This window comes from Phalacrocorax carbo, chromosome 19 (assembly GCF_963921805.1).
Source record: "Phalacrocorax carbo chromosome 19, bPhaCar2.1, whole genome shotgun sequence".
Lineage (NCBI taxonomy): Eukaryota > Metazoa > Chordata > Aves > Suliformes > Phalacrocoracidae > Phalacrocorax > Phalacrocorax carbo.
Genome location: NC_087531.1, coordinates 198858 through 212462, shown reverse-complemented (window position 1 = coordinate 212462; position 13605 = coordinate 198858). Strand labels below are relative to the sequence as shown.

At 50.9% G+C, this 13605-nt stretch overlaps 1 protein-coding gene across 3 annotated transcripts in view; it reads left to right on the top strand.

Annotated features, from left to right (window-relative positions):
• The window catches only part of CELF5 (CUGBP Elav-like family member 5), a 45053-nt gene that overhangs the window by 17638 nt on the left and 13810 nt on the right, over window positions 1–13605 (top strand). For 2 of the 3 annotated variants that reach the window (XM_064469827.1, XM_064469825.1), the window contains exon 3: window positions 5473–5524. In XM_064469827.1, coding sequence (XP_064325897.1) covers window positions 5473–5524 — 52 coding nt within the window. The remainder of the gene's footprint in view (window positions 1–5472; window positions 5525–13605) is intronic. The other variant, XM_064469826.1, reaches the window with a different exon arrangement.

Here is a 13605-nt window from a genome sequence, read left to right as displayed (position 1 = left end):
GCTCCTGTTTCTGTGTAAGACCACTCCCCTTTCTCAGAGAAGGATGGTTCTTCTGGACAGGACTGAGGTATGCTGAGATGTCTGTGGAGAGATGCAAGCAGGAGACTTGAACACTGAGACTGGCACCAATCCATCACTGCTTGCATTCCCGACCAGAAACAGAATCCAAATGAGCAAATCAGCAATTAGATTTATGTGCTCTGCACAGCTAGAAGTGGCTGTGATCATGCAGGCAGGGCATTTTTAACTGGCCAGAAGAGGACCAGCCCACAGTTTGCAAAGCCTGAGAGCCTGGGACTTAATTCTGCCGATGGCCTTGGATGCCTTTTGGTTCCTGATGTCCCAGAGGAGCCAAGCCTGCATTGTGTGCTTCATGCTCTCTGCCTCTGACCCACTTAACGCTATGAGGTTCCCCTGCATTGCACCTGAGGGGCTATTTTACATCACTTACTCCTAATTAATAGAGAGGCTTGCCCTGCATCCCAGGGGGCTTTCTCCCTCTATGTAGCTTTTGCAGTTTGAAAGCTGAGGACAGGAGAGCTAGGGGTCACTGCCTGGAGAGCATGGCTACCAGGTTGCTGAGATGACAGCTCATGCTGGGCGTTGGTGTAAATGTGGGGAGCTAGTTCACCTCCTGAAGTGTTTTATGGGGGGCTGGTGAGAGAAATGGTGCGCTTTGGCCTTGGTGAAACCAATAGCAAAGCTTCCTCTGACTTTAGCAGGGCTGGGGATTTTCCTTAGATCCTTGATCCCAAGATCGCTACGAGGTTGGGGAAGCATTTCCTTGAAAGCAGGGAGGAAGCCCAAACAGAGCAGAGTTTCCGTTTTCTGTATGCTGGCCAGATGCTGGGGATGAGGTGGGATGTAATCTAGATACTTGCCAGCAAGGCCCTCTCACCCCTGCTTATTCCCTAGAAACCTCTAGGCGCCTCTGGGCTGCAGAGATTCCTTTACCACCAGGTATCTCCTCACTGCTCCCTGAGGGCTATGCAGGAAATATGGCTGCTGTGCTTTGTAGCATGTAATGCTCTGGTGGTTAGTACAGCTTTCTGCCCCATCAGGCTGGCCGGTTGCTTCCCACCAGTAAAGAAAGCAAGCTGATAAAGGCTGCGTGCTTGCGAGGAGGAGAGCGATGCAGACAGAGAATCATCATCTGTGAGAGCCGTGGGCTGTGGAGGGTAAGCATGGCTGTGTTTGGCAAGGCAAGGTGTGCATCCAGCAAGGAGGGCGGAAGTGAGGGAGAAGCTGAAGGGGAGCAGTGGCAGTTTCGCCCCCTCTAATGTGCTGCCCATCTGGTGTCCATCACTGCATATGGCTCCAGAAGTTTTCTTGAGTCCGGTGGGACATGGTCTTAGTCTGCCCAGCGGGTCAGTTCTTAGTCTGTCATTAGCAGCAGGTAGGAAGTGTGGGGATGAGGGACCTGGGGTGGGGGACATTTGGCCCATGCTGGCCTCACAGCATGTGCTAAATGTTAATGTGATACTCTCCAGAAATGAATAATAATGCTTAGCTGAATAATTTAATGAGGAAAATAAAGCTCAGCTAGTGAGACAGGCACAGGCTCATAAATAATGTGCTCAAGTTCTCCATGCCACATGTGTGTTCACGTATGTCTGTGTTCTTGTGTGGTGAAGGCATGCATATCTGTGCGTGTGCATCTATTTGGCACTGGGAATTTAAGGCAGATGCATCCTGACTGTTGGATTCTGGGCCCAGCTGGGCATGTACAAATATGGCTTTCTTAGAGTCAGGTGAGCCCTCTGATTACCATGTAGCTTGAGATGGAGACTGGAGGCCAGAAGAATTTCTACTTCCAGAGTTTGCCGTGCAAGCCAGAAGCATGTCCTCCCTCCTGCCCTGTTACTCTCTTTCTCCCTCAAATGGAAGGTGGAAAGCTTGACCATCCTTTCTGTGCCTTGAGCTCCTGTAGGGGACAGAGCTCTTTGTCAGAGACCTGTATACAAAGTTTAGGACCCCACAGGGACACTTCTCAAGGCCTTGTTGACCTACGTTGTTGAGTTAAAGCAGCTGTGGATTCCCTTTGCATTTGTAGGCTCACACCTCTGCTTGACAGGCCTTTGATATTTCGTTCATCTTTAATGGGACTTAGAAGGATTAAAGTGTTGTCCTGTTTGTGGAAGCCTCTGGGTGTCAGTTCTCTGCAAGGAGGACTATGTCTGCCTCTGCCTCAGCTGGGAGATCTCCCATTTCAAGAAGCAGCAGGCAGAGAATCCTGCTGTTCTTCTTCAACCCTCAGCATCTGGACAAATTTCTTGTATCTTATTTTCTCCTCTTTACTCACATCTTCCAGAGCAGATGAAGACCAGCCCAGAGACTAGACCTCAGTTCAGTGGAGCTGGCAAAGTCTCTGGAAGTGGGCAGCCCTTGACCAAGGGCTTGGTCTGACATTGGCAGAGGGTGAGTATTCCGGTGCCCTGCCAAGGTGCTGCGTCACATAGGCAAGAGAGAAGCTGTGGCCGCAGCTGTGGGGTGCAGAGCAGCCCACACGCCTGATCTCACCCTAGGCAACCACATTCCCTCTTCTTGCTGCAGCCAGATGTTGCTTCCAGACGTGCACCGGTACTAACCCACTTCACTGTGCTGGCATCGATGCTGGCACCTCTGCTGCCGGCGCTGCCTTGCGGGCATCGTGCCATGGCCCTGCTGCCGGCATGTCGCCCCACCGTGGCCGTGTGACCCTGTGGGGCGCGCTACTGCAGGGTGGGCAGGTTCAGTAGGGCCAGCCGTGGCTCACGTCCCAGGGGCAGGCCGTGCGTTGCACCCTCGGCTGGGGAGCGGTCCCTGGGATGGGGGGAAGGAAAGGTGTGGACAGATGGGGAGAGGGGGCCCCCTCCCCAGAGATCATATCAAAATGTCTCTTTTGTGCAAAGCAGAGGGAATGCCCCCAAGAGCTGGTTTCCATGGCAACCACAAATGTCAGGTTCCATGTGGTGAATAACTGTTACCATGACAACACCTCCTTTACCCTAGGTGCTGGGAGCTGGAGTGACAGCCCTGTTGGGGGAGGGGACGGGGAGATGTCCGCAGGTACTTCACCTCCCCCCTCACCTCCCGCCGTCCCTTCTGACTCCTTGCCCCGAGCCCTCGGCTCCAGCATCCCTGGGTGGGTCTGTGCTCGTGTGGGGGTGTGATGCTCTTGGCTTCCACGGCACCCCTTCCTCCCACCCTTCCTCCCTTCCCCCAAGCGGATTTGCTCCTCATAGAAGCTGAGATCCAAGTCTGTCCCTCCATCTCCCTCCCCATCTGTTTAGCTTAATCCTGGTCTTGCATCCTGGGTAGAAATAGTGCTATTTCTCAGTGCTGTGGAAGCAGTGGGGAGTGAGGTGGCTAGCTGCCCCTCTTGGCTCTACACCGAGCCCTCTCTTCCGAGCACGCATCTGGGCTCCTGCTCTCTCCCACCCAGCCTGCTGCTGAAACACCCCCAGCCTCAGCTTGCAGAGGCATATTGCCAGAGGCTGTGAGCAGCAATAGGAGCCACTGCCTCTCAGGGAGGAAATCTGAGGCTTTCTGGAGCAGTGTCTGACCACATTCTTCTGAACCCCTGCCCCACATCCCACCCAGTTCATGGGCTGAAAGAGATGCCTGGTCCTTGGCAGCTCCTGTGGGGAGCAGCAGCCCAGAGGCTGGTGAGTGCCAGTACTGCACATGCTGTGGCCACGTGGCAGCACAGCGGGACGTCAGGAGCTCTGCAAAACCTTGCAGCTGATCAAAGGGAAGGGGAAAGCTGATCAGTGGGAAAGGGACCCTCAGCCTTTCCCTCTCCCCCAAATGACACAGCACGTCCTGGGAGATGGAGTTGGAGTTGGCACTGCTGCCAGCCGAGGTGCAGCATGGCAGCAGCTTGGCCTTCCTTTAGGGAGCTGCCAGTCAGTCTCTGGCTCAGCCTCATATCGCTCCTTGAGGCAGGGACGGTATCGCTTGGGGCTGGTCCCAGCTTCTGCTCATCCTGCCTGAGATCCACCAGTCAGTGAAAGCCAGCTTACAACCCCCAGCTGCCACAAGTGCTCTCCTGTGCTCCATGTTCTCCACGCGGTCAGGCTTCAGCAGCAGTACGCCATACAGTGGCAGCCTGTCACCGACTGGTTGGCATTGCTGTCCTCTGAACTGCAAAGTTACTTCATGGGTTTCCTCCAGCTGTTGTGCGTGTGGGCTCTACCTCTGGTTTCTGGCCAGCCACCGCTTGGAGGCTACAGCAGTCCACATTTCGCATGCTGGTTTCTAAACACATTTCAGTTGGTGACTTTTATGGCTTGATTTCATTTTCTGTTCTGTTGTTGTTGCTGTTTTTCATAAGGGTGTTTCCTAAGAGAGGGGGCAGACTATGCCTGGACCTGCAACTTGTGTGCAGGTCTTACCTGCGATACTCTCTTTGTTTTTTATTACAAATGTCACCAATTCAAGTCACTGTCAGCCTCTGTAAATGATGCTGAGAGACATGGAGTAAGGTGTGCTGTGAATGTGGAAATTTGCCTTGTACACCATTCGTCGGAGGAGATTCTGGCTCAGCTGGCTCCTGTGAGCCTGGGAAGGAGGCTACAGCTTGTCAATGGCCTTTCTGGGCAGCGTAGGACATGCATACCTTCCAGCAGATGAGAGTTTTGCCCTGCTTTGCAAATCAGACAGTTAAAGCTGTGGGTTACTTAATGCAGCTATTCTTGGGTAGAAGTGTTCTGTCTTACTTGGAGAGTCCCCATATCATGTGAGCTAAGCTACCCCTCAGGCTTGTTGCTTGTGGTTGGACTATTGCTGCTGGCACTAACTGATGCAAGAGAGGTAAACAGCTCTGCTTCACGACCAAGCGAGAGGAGTTCTGTGAATCTCAATCTGAGCATTCCCCATGTGGACAGGAGATGCTGGCGAGCAGCACTGCCTTTCTTCAGAGCTGCTCTGGTGCATAGAGCTCTGACCGCATGAGGGCTGGGGAAGGGGAAACATAACGTGCCTGCTTGCTGTACAGCTGTCCAGAGGCAGTCTTTCCTCCCTCCTGCAAGGAGAGTAAGTGGCTCGGTTAGGTGATGTGACCATGCCTGCGCTGAGTCAGGACAGGCATAGGAAGAGCTTCCAAGTGTAGTCTCACCTTAGGCCACCCTAACCACTGTTCAGGTTCCGGTGTCATGGTGATGAGCTGCTGCCTTGGAGTCCTTTCTTTGCCACTTGCTGTGTCTGGGGAGGTGGAGGTTTATGCACAGTGGGGATTTCCAGGAGAGCTGTTCCTTGCAGGCAAGCAGGTGAGCAGGGAAAAGCGCCAGGTTTGCCCTTTTGAGAAGCCTGAAATCCATGTGGTCCCTTCTCCAAGGGTTCTGGTTGCCATCGTGATGTCTTTGTTCCTTTCTGCTACTCTCCTATTATGCGCAGCAGGCAGAAAGGGGCACCCTGGTGCCACTGCCATCAGCACCATGTGCCAGGCAGATGGGCCAAGCTCTAACCCTCTGCATTTCTCTTTCATTGCAGATGGCGCGCCCGATTCAAGTGAAACCTGCAGACAGCGAGAGCCGTGGAGGTAGTTGTCATCTCTCCTTGTTTCTCCTTTGGCGGCTTTGTGCTTGTGAGGGGGACCAAGCAAAGAGACAGGGTCCTGCCCTGGCCTTCCTCTCCCTGCAGTCTGTATGAAGGAATGTTTGTGTGTGGCAGGTGTTTGGGGGGCAGGAGGAGTCTAGGGCTAGGCTTTGATGGGAGCCTTTAGCTTGGCACAGCAGGCAGCTGAGAGGACCCCAAGTCCTAAGGGTAATAATGTGGCTGCCCGCTCCCCTTTCTTTCCCAGCCCTTTGAGGGTACGATTAGCCTGACAGTATCCACCCCAGGAAGTTACCGAAGCAGGCAGACACTTTAGTGCATGGCATGAGGGGTCCTGGTGTGGGTGTAAGCAGTTGGGAAGAGGTTTCTTCATTCTTACACCCGATCAGCCCAATAAAAGCCAGATCCCTGCAGCAACACTGGCTTTTTAACCTGTTCAGCTCACTCTTTGCGGCTGATTCTCCTGTCTGCACCTACTCCTCTGCCTCCCCCATCACTGTCGGACTGTCTCAGCCTCCCCACTCTCAGTCCTGCAGGCAGCCCCCATCACACTGTCAGGGCCCAAGTGCTGTTGCAGAAAATAGCATATGATGGGGAAATAGTGTCTGAAGGGAAAGGATCCTGAGTCTAGGCCTGAGATGGAGGTGCTGTCAGCCTGCAGGGGAAAAGCTTGGTTAGAGCAGCATATACTGAATTGTCCAGAGCTGGAAGATTGGGAACAGGAGCATCTCTGTTAATTTTATGGGGAGGTCACAGCAGCTCAGATGCCTCCTCCAGGTGGAGGAGGTTTACAACTCCAACCCTTTCCAAATTTATGAACTCGTTTTGCTGCTTCTCCTTCTCTTACCGATACATTTCTTTTCTCTCTATTCCTGCATCTGCCTCTCCATGCCTCGTGCTGTTGGTGCTGCCGGTGCTGCCTCTGAAAGCAGTGTAGCAGTGGGGAGGGGAGAATTTGTGTGAGACTTTGTCCTGTAGGGCAGCATATTCTGCATGCTGCATTTAGATTTGGAAGGCTTTTCTTTTGAATTTTAAGTGATCACTTCCAAGCAGTTTGTAGTGACTTTCAATTATTGCACTGGCAGGTACATGAAACGTATTTTAGAAAATTTTATATGAATGTGTTTATGGCTGTGTGATCCTCCTTTAAAAAAAAAAAAATAAGTTTATCTGTTTAAGTCAGATCATTTTTCCAAACAGAATCTGTGACTTTTCATTATTTACTTGAGAGACAAGACACCTGAGTTTTACTGAAGTCTGGGCATTTTTGTTCCCTTGGGCTATACTGAAAATCCCAGACATGCCACCAATAGACATGCTCCTTTTGAAAAGAACCATGACTGAAGCCTCCAAAGAAACTAGCATGCCTAAAACACATAGGGCTGCATTCATCTCACCTTACTTCAGCTCCTGGGTTCAGGGTAGAGTTTAAGGTCCTTGTCCATGCTATGGACAGTAAAGAAAGACCAGTGCCTTCAGGGTGATTTACTCTCTCACTCTTGACACGGATATTAGGAGTGCATGAGCTATCCCCTGGAGGTGCCTGCAGCGTGGATAGAGGAAGCTGTCTGCTCTCTGACACCGCATATTGCCTCTAGATACAACTGTTAGGTGGTCAATCCTTTCCCCACCAAATTATGTTAAAAAATTGCACCCCACATTTCTAATTAATTCAGAAATTGTATAATTGTATCTGAGGTCATTCCTAATGAGTCTTTAGGGGGGGAAAAAAAAGCACAGGAGACTAGGGAACCCTTTGGCAGTCACACCAATAACCGAACATCCCAAAACCATTACATGTACACGCTGGCAGATCCCATGCGCTCTCAGGCCGTAAGGCATGGATGCGTAGCAACCCTCACAGCCCACACAGAGACACAGGCAGATGCACCTACAGACGGATGCCCCATGTGTGCAGTGCTTTGCAACCACGTACGTGTGCCTACTTGACACACACGCTCAGAGGCAAATGCACACATTTACCTTCACCAGTACCACCCATGCGCAGCTGATACCCCTGCATTAAGCTCCCACACAACAGCAGTAAAAACAGACCAGACAGACAATTCAGGCTGTGAACAGACCGACCACTGCAGATTGTGTTTTCTTCACAGTTGTGTCTCTTTGATGAGTGCAACTCTGGAATCTCTGGTGTCTAATACTAGGCTGAGTCTTTCTGCAGTCTTTCTTTTGCTGGTGGGGTACTACTAGGGACTCTCTTCTGTACACAGCCACCAATATCGCAAAATGTGTTGGGACTTAAAATCTCTGATGCCTCAGCTTCTCTGTCAAATTGAGCTGAAATAGGCCAACAGGTTCAAAAACAGGATGTTGATTTGGAGGCAAGCTTTTGGTCAAGGCACTGGACCCTGAAATCTCTAAGCTTAAAAAAAGTGCCACAATCTGTAAGGACTGCAAACATCAGGGCATCAGCTCAGCTTCCCACGGAGAAGGTCATCGAGAAAAGCAGCCTTTGAAGTCTGAACACCTGCCTCCCTCCAGACCATGTGCCTAGCTTCCTTCCAGCTTCATTGCAGAGCTCAGAAATGAGTAGCTCCCACAGGATCCATGACAAACTGGAATTTTTTCCTGAGGCAGAAGCAGCATTGAGACAGCACCCTCTATTTGTCTGAAACAGGTTGCTCTTTCCGAAGGTTTCTGTTGTGATGTTCCACTTGTCAGCGAAGTGGATGAGCCAGTTGCAGACATGGGAAGAGCCATTCCCTATAGCAATAGCCCCAGTGCTGGCAGGAGGTAAAAGAAAGATTTGGGGCAGGGCAGAACTGCTTGGACTAGGTATTTATTGAGGGAACAGCTGCGTGCATCAGTGAGGTTCTGCTCTGCGTTATTCTTGAAGGGAACCTCTTTTATCCTCTCCAGGGACTGACGTCTCAAATTAAGCCTTCTGAATTAAGTACACAAAGTTAGAGCACCAGAATTTGTCTCCTGGTCTGAGAGATACTAATTTTTGTGCCAAAGGGGCCGTTTTGGCCAAGCCCTGTAGGGGCTGTATGGGGTTAGCTGGGTGCTCAGTGTTACTGCACCCTGCAGAAGGAATTCACTAGTAAAAAGACGCCTGCATTAGTTCAGAGGGGATCTGTGATTCTGGTGCAGGCTTTGTCAGCTCTTTCCTCCTTCCCCTCACGCTTCTGATGTGAGCCTGGGAGTGCCAGGAGGAGGTGGAGTGAGGGAGCAGAGGAGCTTGTTTGTGCTTCTTGCGAGACCTGGAGCACTCTGCTGCACTGATGTGGTACGACAGGTAGCCCAAGCCCATTAGCACTGCCTTAGAGACAAGGAAGCTCTCTGCATACCCAAGGAGATTTGCTGTCCCATTTGCTGTCCCATTCACTGTCCCAAGTGAGCTCCAAGCTCGCTTGAGCAGGCTTCCTCCCTCTCCCTGACTGATCCTTGCTGCTGACAGCTGCTGGCCAGATGACCTAAATCCACTGGGTTTAAAGAGGAGCAGTGTCCAGTGCTTGTGTGCTCTCCTCTCTGTCTCATGGCCAAAGCATTCCACCTTATCTCCTCACTTGTTCCGGTGGTATCTTCATCAGTGACCTCCTCTGCACTGGCCCTCCTCCTGCTGCCTGGGTGACTGACTGTGCCCGGAGCATGTTTCCATGGGAACTCAACAGTCAGAGATCAGAGACAATTTTCCTGGTTGCTGGACAGCATGGGAAATTGCCAGTCAGAGGGTGAAAAACAAGAGCTGGAGAGAAAGTGAAGGAAAAATGGCAGGAGGAGGGTGTGCTCTTACAAGTGGAGGAGAGAAGATCTTCCAGCGCTGCAGGATCCCCTGCTGGGGAGCCAAAGGAGCCAGTGACCCACAGCAGTGGCTGGAGGATGCCAGCTGATTTGGGATTGACCGCTTTAAGAATGGTGACAGCAGACACCAGGTGAAATGGCTTGCAGGGTTTCAAGCAAGGTTTCATAGGGAGATGAGGCAGCTTGGTTATTGGCAGAGGGATGCCCCTATTTAGAAGCCGCCCAAAGAGAGAGGGCCCTAGATCATGGGTTGGGCACCAACACATGGAGAGGGAGGGAGGTCAGCAGCAGAGGAGCCCTGTCAGAGATCCCCAGTTGCTGCAAAGAGGCATTCCAGGGGAACAAGCCTGGATCCTTCTCCTATGTGCAATCTTGGGAGCTGGGCCGTATGAAATGAAAATAACTGTGAAAAAAATGTGACTTCGCCCCCTTCTAATATTGCCATTCTGGGCATTCAGAAAAGATTCAAAACCAATAGGTGTGTTTCTTTATATTTGCCTTTACAGCCTGAGTCCCTAAGGTATCACAGTTTTAACCTGATCTGCATAGCCAGGAAGGCTGGCATTTTTTTCTTCCAAATTCAAAAAATAGAAGCTGAAATTCACACATAAACACAGAACTTCCAAAGCGTTCTGTTAGGGAGCCCTGTCAGACAACAGAAGACCTGCAGTAAAACTGCAAGAATGGAGACGAGCATTCACTGTTTCAATGGATCTTTCCCAAAGTGCAAGGTAAAGAAAAATGCTTTTGATCCAACAGAATGAGGATGAAACCACAAAAATTAGCCAGGAAATTTCAAGGCCATCTGAAGGAGAAGACAACCAGTAACTCATAGTTTAATGTTGATTTGATTGCAAGTTGACAAGGTTCCTTTTCATTCAGTGCCTCCACTGCAAAGTTGTGGCCTCTTGCGTCCATTGCACTTAAGCTTTGGGTGGCTGTGGTAACCATCAGGTCTTTGCACCGAATTAGTCATCAGCCCAAACTTGAACCACTTACCTGACTCTCCGTGGGTTACCCGCTATTCTTCCACGAAAACCTCATGTTACACAAAATCGGATCCAGAAGAACAAGTCCAATGTTACAAAAGTAATATTACATCCATGTAGCTATATGTTCCCCCCACCCAGAGTTCCAGCTTTTAAAATTTCTAATATAACTGACTTTCCTAGTCATCGTGACACCACCCTGACCCAAATAGCCGGACAGCCTGCTGGAGTCCCTAAAGAGCAGGGCAGGAGCATCAAGTGCATTTCTGGCTGTTAAGTCTTAGTCCACAATTATTTGCTTGTTAGTTCAAAGAACAGAGGATTATTTTACAGCATCTAAATTCAGTACAAATATTCCCTGATGTGTTTCTCCCCTTTGTTGGTGTGTTTTTGAGGAATTCCTGCCATGTTTGCAATCCAAAGGCCACAGCATGGTGCATATGTCTGAAATAAGGCCTGGCTACAGCTGCAACATAGATTCCGTGTAGAGAAAGGGAGAACACTGCAGAGCTCAAGTGTCCCCTCCCATAGACAAACTGGGATCACATTTGGCACCAGGTGATGTTAATGGGAGCACAGAGCTACTGCTCCTTTAGTTTCTGTTCACCTCTCCACCTCCCAGTAAGTATGTTCCTGACCAGTCCCATTTTTTTCCACTCCCCTTCCAGTCAGATTTACCACTATGTGCTATTTTTTGGCTGCTTTGCCTACCAGCATTTCTGAGCTGGCCCTTGGGTGGGGGCAGATGCTGTCTTACTGCTAAGAAGGCAGCTGTACAGCACCTGGTTTATTACTCCCGTGCCTTGGCTGGGGATTATTGAGCATTGCCAGAGCACTAAATTTTGGATGGACTCAATCAGCTGAAGTAGTGTCTCCAAAATGCAACCATCATCATACAGGTGCAAGGAGAAACGTAGAGAGAACTGCAAGAAAAAAATGGAGGGGGATGAAATTCCCACAGGTTTAGTTATCCAGGGAATCATGAAAATGGGGAAGATGGGAAATTTGGCCTTTAAAAAATACACAAGGCCATATATTTCAGCGACTTCCAGTGATATAAATCAGGAGTATCTGTTTGGGACTGGGTAAGAGCCTTAGATGCAGCACTTTTAACTATTTATCTGTGGTGGCATCTGCGTTGCATGTACGTCTAGTGCCTGTGCCTGCATAAGCTTGTACTTGGGCTCCGTCGGGTGGTGCGGCCATACATAGCAGCTCCCTGCGGTGTCCGCATGGTGGGAGAATGCATCTGTCTGCACATCCCTCTTGCTCACTAAGGAAGTTCGTTTCTGAAGGCACCTGCTGGGTCTGGGTCAATGTGCAAGCATGTTCCTTTGCACGCATGAGCCTATGTGCTTGTCCATTAATGTTGTGTGTGTGCATCTGCTTTTGTGCAAGGGACCAATGGCACATGTAGATACCTCCTGCATGTGCTCCCAAGCGTGTCTGCATGTGTCAGAGCAGTTGGGGGGGAGGCAGCTTGCTTATCTACCTGGGTGGGAACCATCCTCTGAGCCAAGGGGAGCAAGGAAGGGGTTGGGGGAGGGCTATGCTGGCAGTGTGAATGTGTAATGTGGCGTCCATTCCTGCCACACATACACACCACCACCCCTGCAGCCTCCTCTGCTGCTATAGCTCCAAGACCTGTTGTTTTTCAGGTCACTGCACTCTCAAACCGATAGCAGCGTCCTTGCTATTTTCCCTGACGTGCGTCACATTACATTGGTTTTGTTTGAAGCCAGCCCTTCTGATCCTGTTGCTAACAATAAGGAATCCTCTCTCACTGCTCCTCCCAAGCCATATCCTGACACATTCGCTCCTATGGGTCATGTCTCCCCATGCATGTCTGGGGCAGTGGGGGAGGGTTAACTCTGTAGTTGGCACAACCATCTCCTTGCAAAAATGAAGATTGGGCTGGCATTTAGGCTAGGATTTTAATGTTGTGCTATTTTAATAGTTGTTCACAGCAATCTGTGGAGGATGTTACCCCAACCACTGCTGTGTCTGTGCTTGACTGGATGGCATCAGCCTGTGTGTTGACCCCCTGTGTGAACTGATGGGGGTAGAGGGGGGGGAGAAAGCACTGTGCAGCTTTCTGCCCACCTCCACAGTTGGCCATCCCAACAAAACCATAATCCTCAGTTCTCCATTCTGATGGAGGAATCCAGAAGGACCCCGAGCTCAAAATCCTGGATGTGTTTGGTCAGCCGTCCAGTGTGTAACATGGGTACAAAATGCCGGTGCAGATGGGGGAGTGGGGACCATGGAGCTGTTTGTTTGCCCTTACCCAACTGTCTTTCATTTGGCTGATCCTATGGTGAGGCAAATTGGGACCCAGGATGCCAAGGTTTATTCCAGGCCTTGGAGGACAGCTTGGTAGACATATTGGTTAGACTGGGGAGGGAAGGGCAAATTGAAGCTAAGATGCTTGGTCACATAACAGCTGCAGAATCGTAGAATCATTAAGGTTGGAAAAGACCTCCAAGATCATCAAGTCCAACTGTCAGTGTAACACCACCATGCGTCCTAAACCATGCCCTGAAGTGCCACTCCTCAATGTTTTTTGAACAGCTCCAGGGACGGTGACTCCACCACCTCTCTGAGAAGATTGTTCCAATGCCTGACCACGCTTTCACTAAAGAAGTTTTTCCTAATATCCAATCTAAACCTCCCCTGATGCAGCTTGAGGCCATTTCCTCTCATCCTATCGCTAGTGACTTGGGAGAAGAGACCAACCCCCTCCTCACTACAACCTCCTTTCAGGCAGTTGTAGAGAGCGATAAGGTCTCCCCTCAGCCTCCTCTTCTCCAGACTAAACACCCCCAACTCCCTCAGCTGCGCCTCGTAAGACCTGCTCTCCAGACCCTTCCCCAGCTTCATTGCCCTTTGGACATGCTTCAGCAACTCGATGTCCTTCTTGTCCTGAGGGGCCCAAAATGGAATACAATACTCAAGGTGCAGCCTCAGCAGTGCCGAGTACAGGGGTAGGATCACTTCCCTACTCCTGCTGGCCACACTATTGCTGGTACAGGCCTGGATGCTGGTGGCCTCCTTGGCCACCCGGGCACTGCTGGCTCATGCCCAGCCGGCTGTCAGCCAGCCCCCCCAGGGCCTTCTCCGCCGGGCACTTCCCAGCCCCTCTGCCCCAGGCCTGGGGCGCTGCCTGGGGTTGGTGTGACCCAAGGGCAGGACCTGGCCCTTGGCCTTGTTAAACCTCAGCCCATCAATCCAGCCTGTCCAGGTCCCTCTGCACAGCCTTCCTACCCTCGAGCAGATCAATGCTCCTGCCCGATTTGGTGTAATCTGCAAATTTACT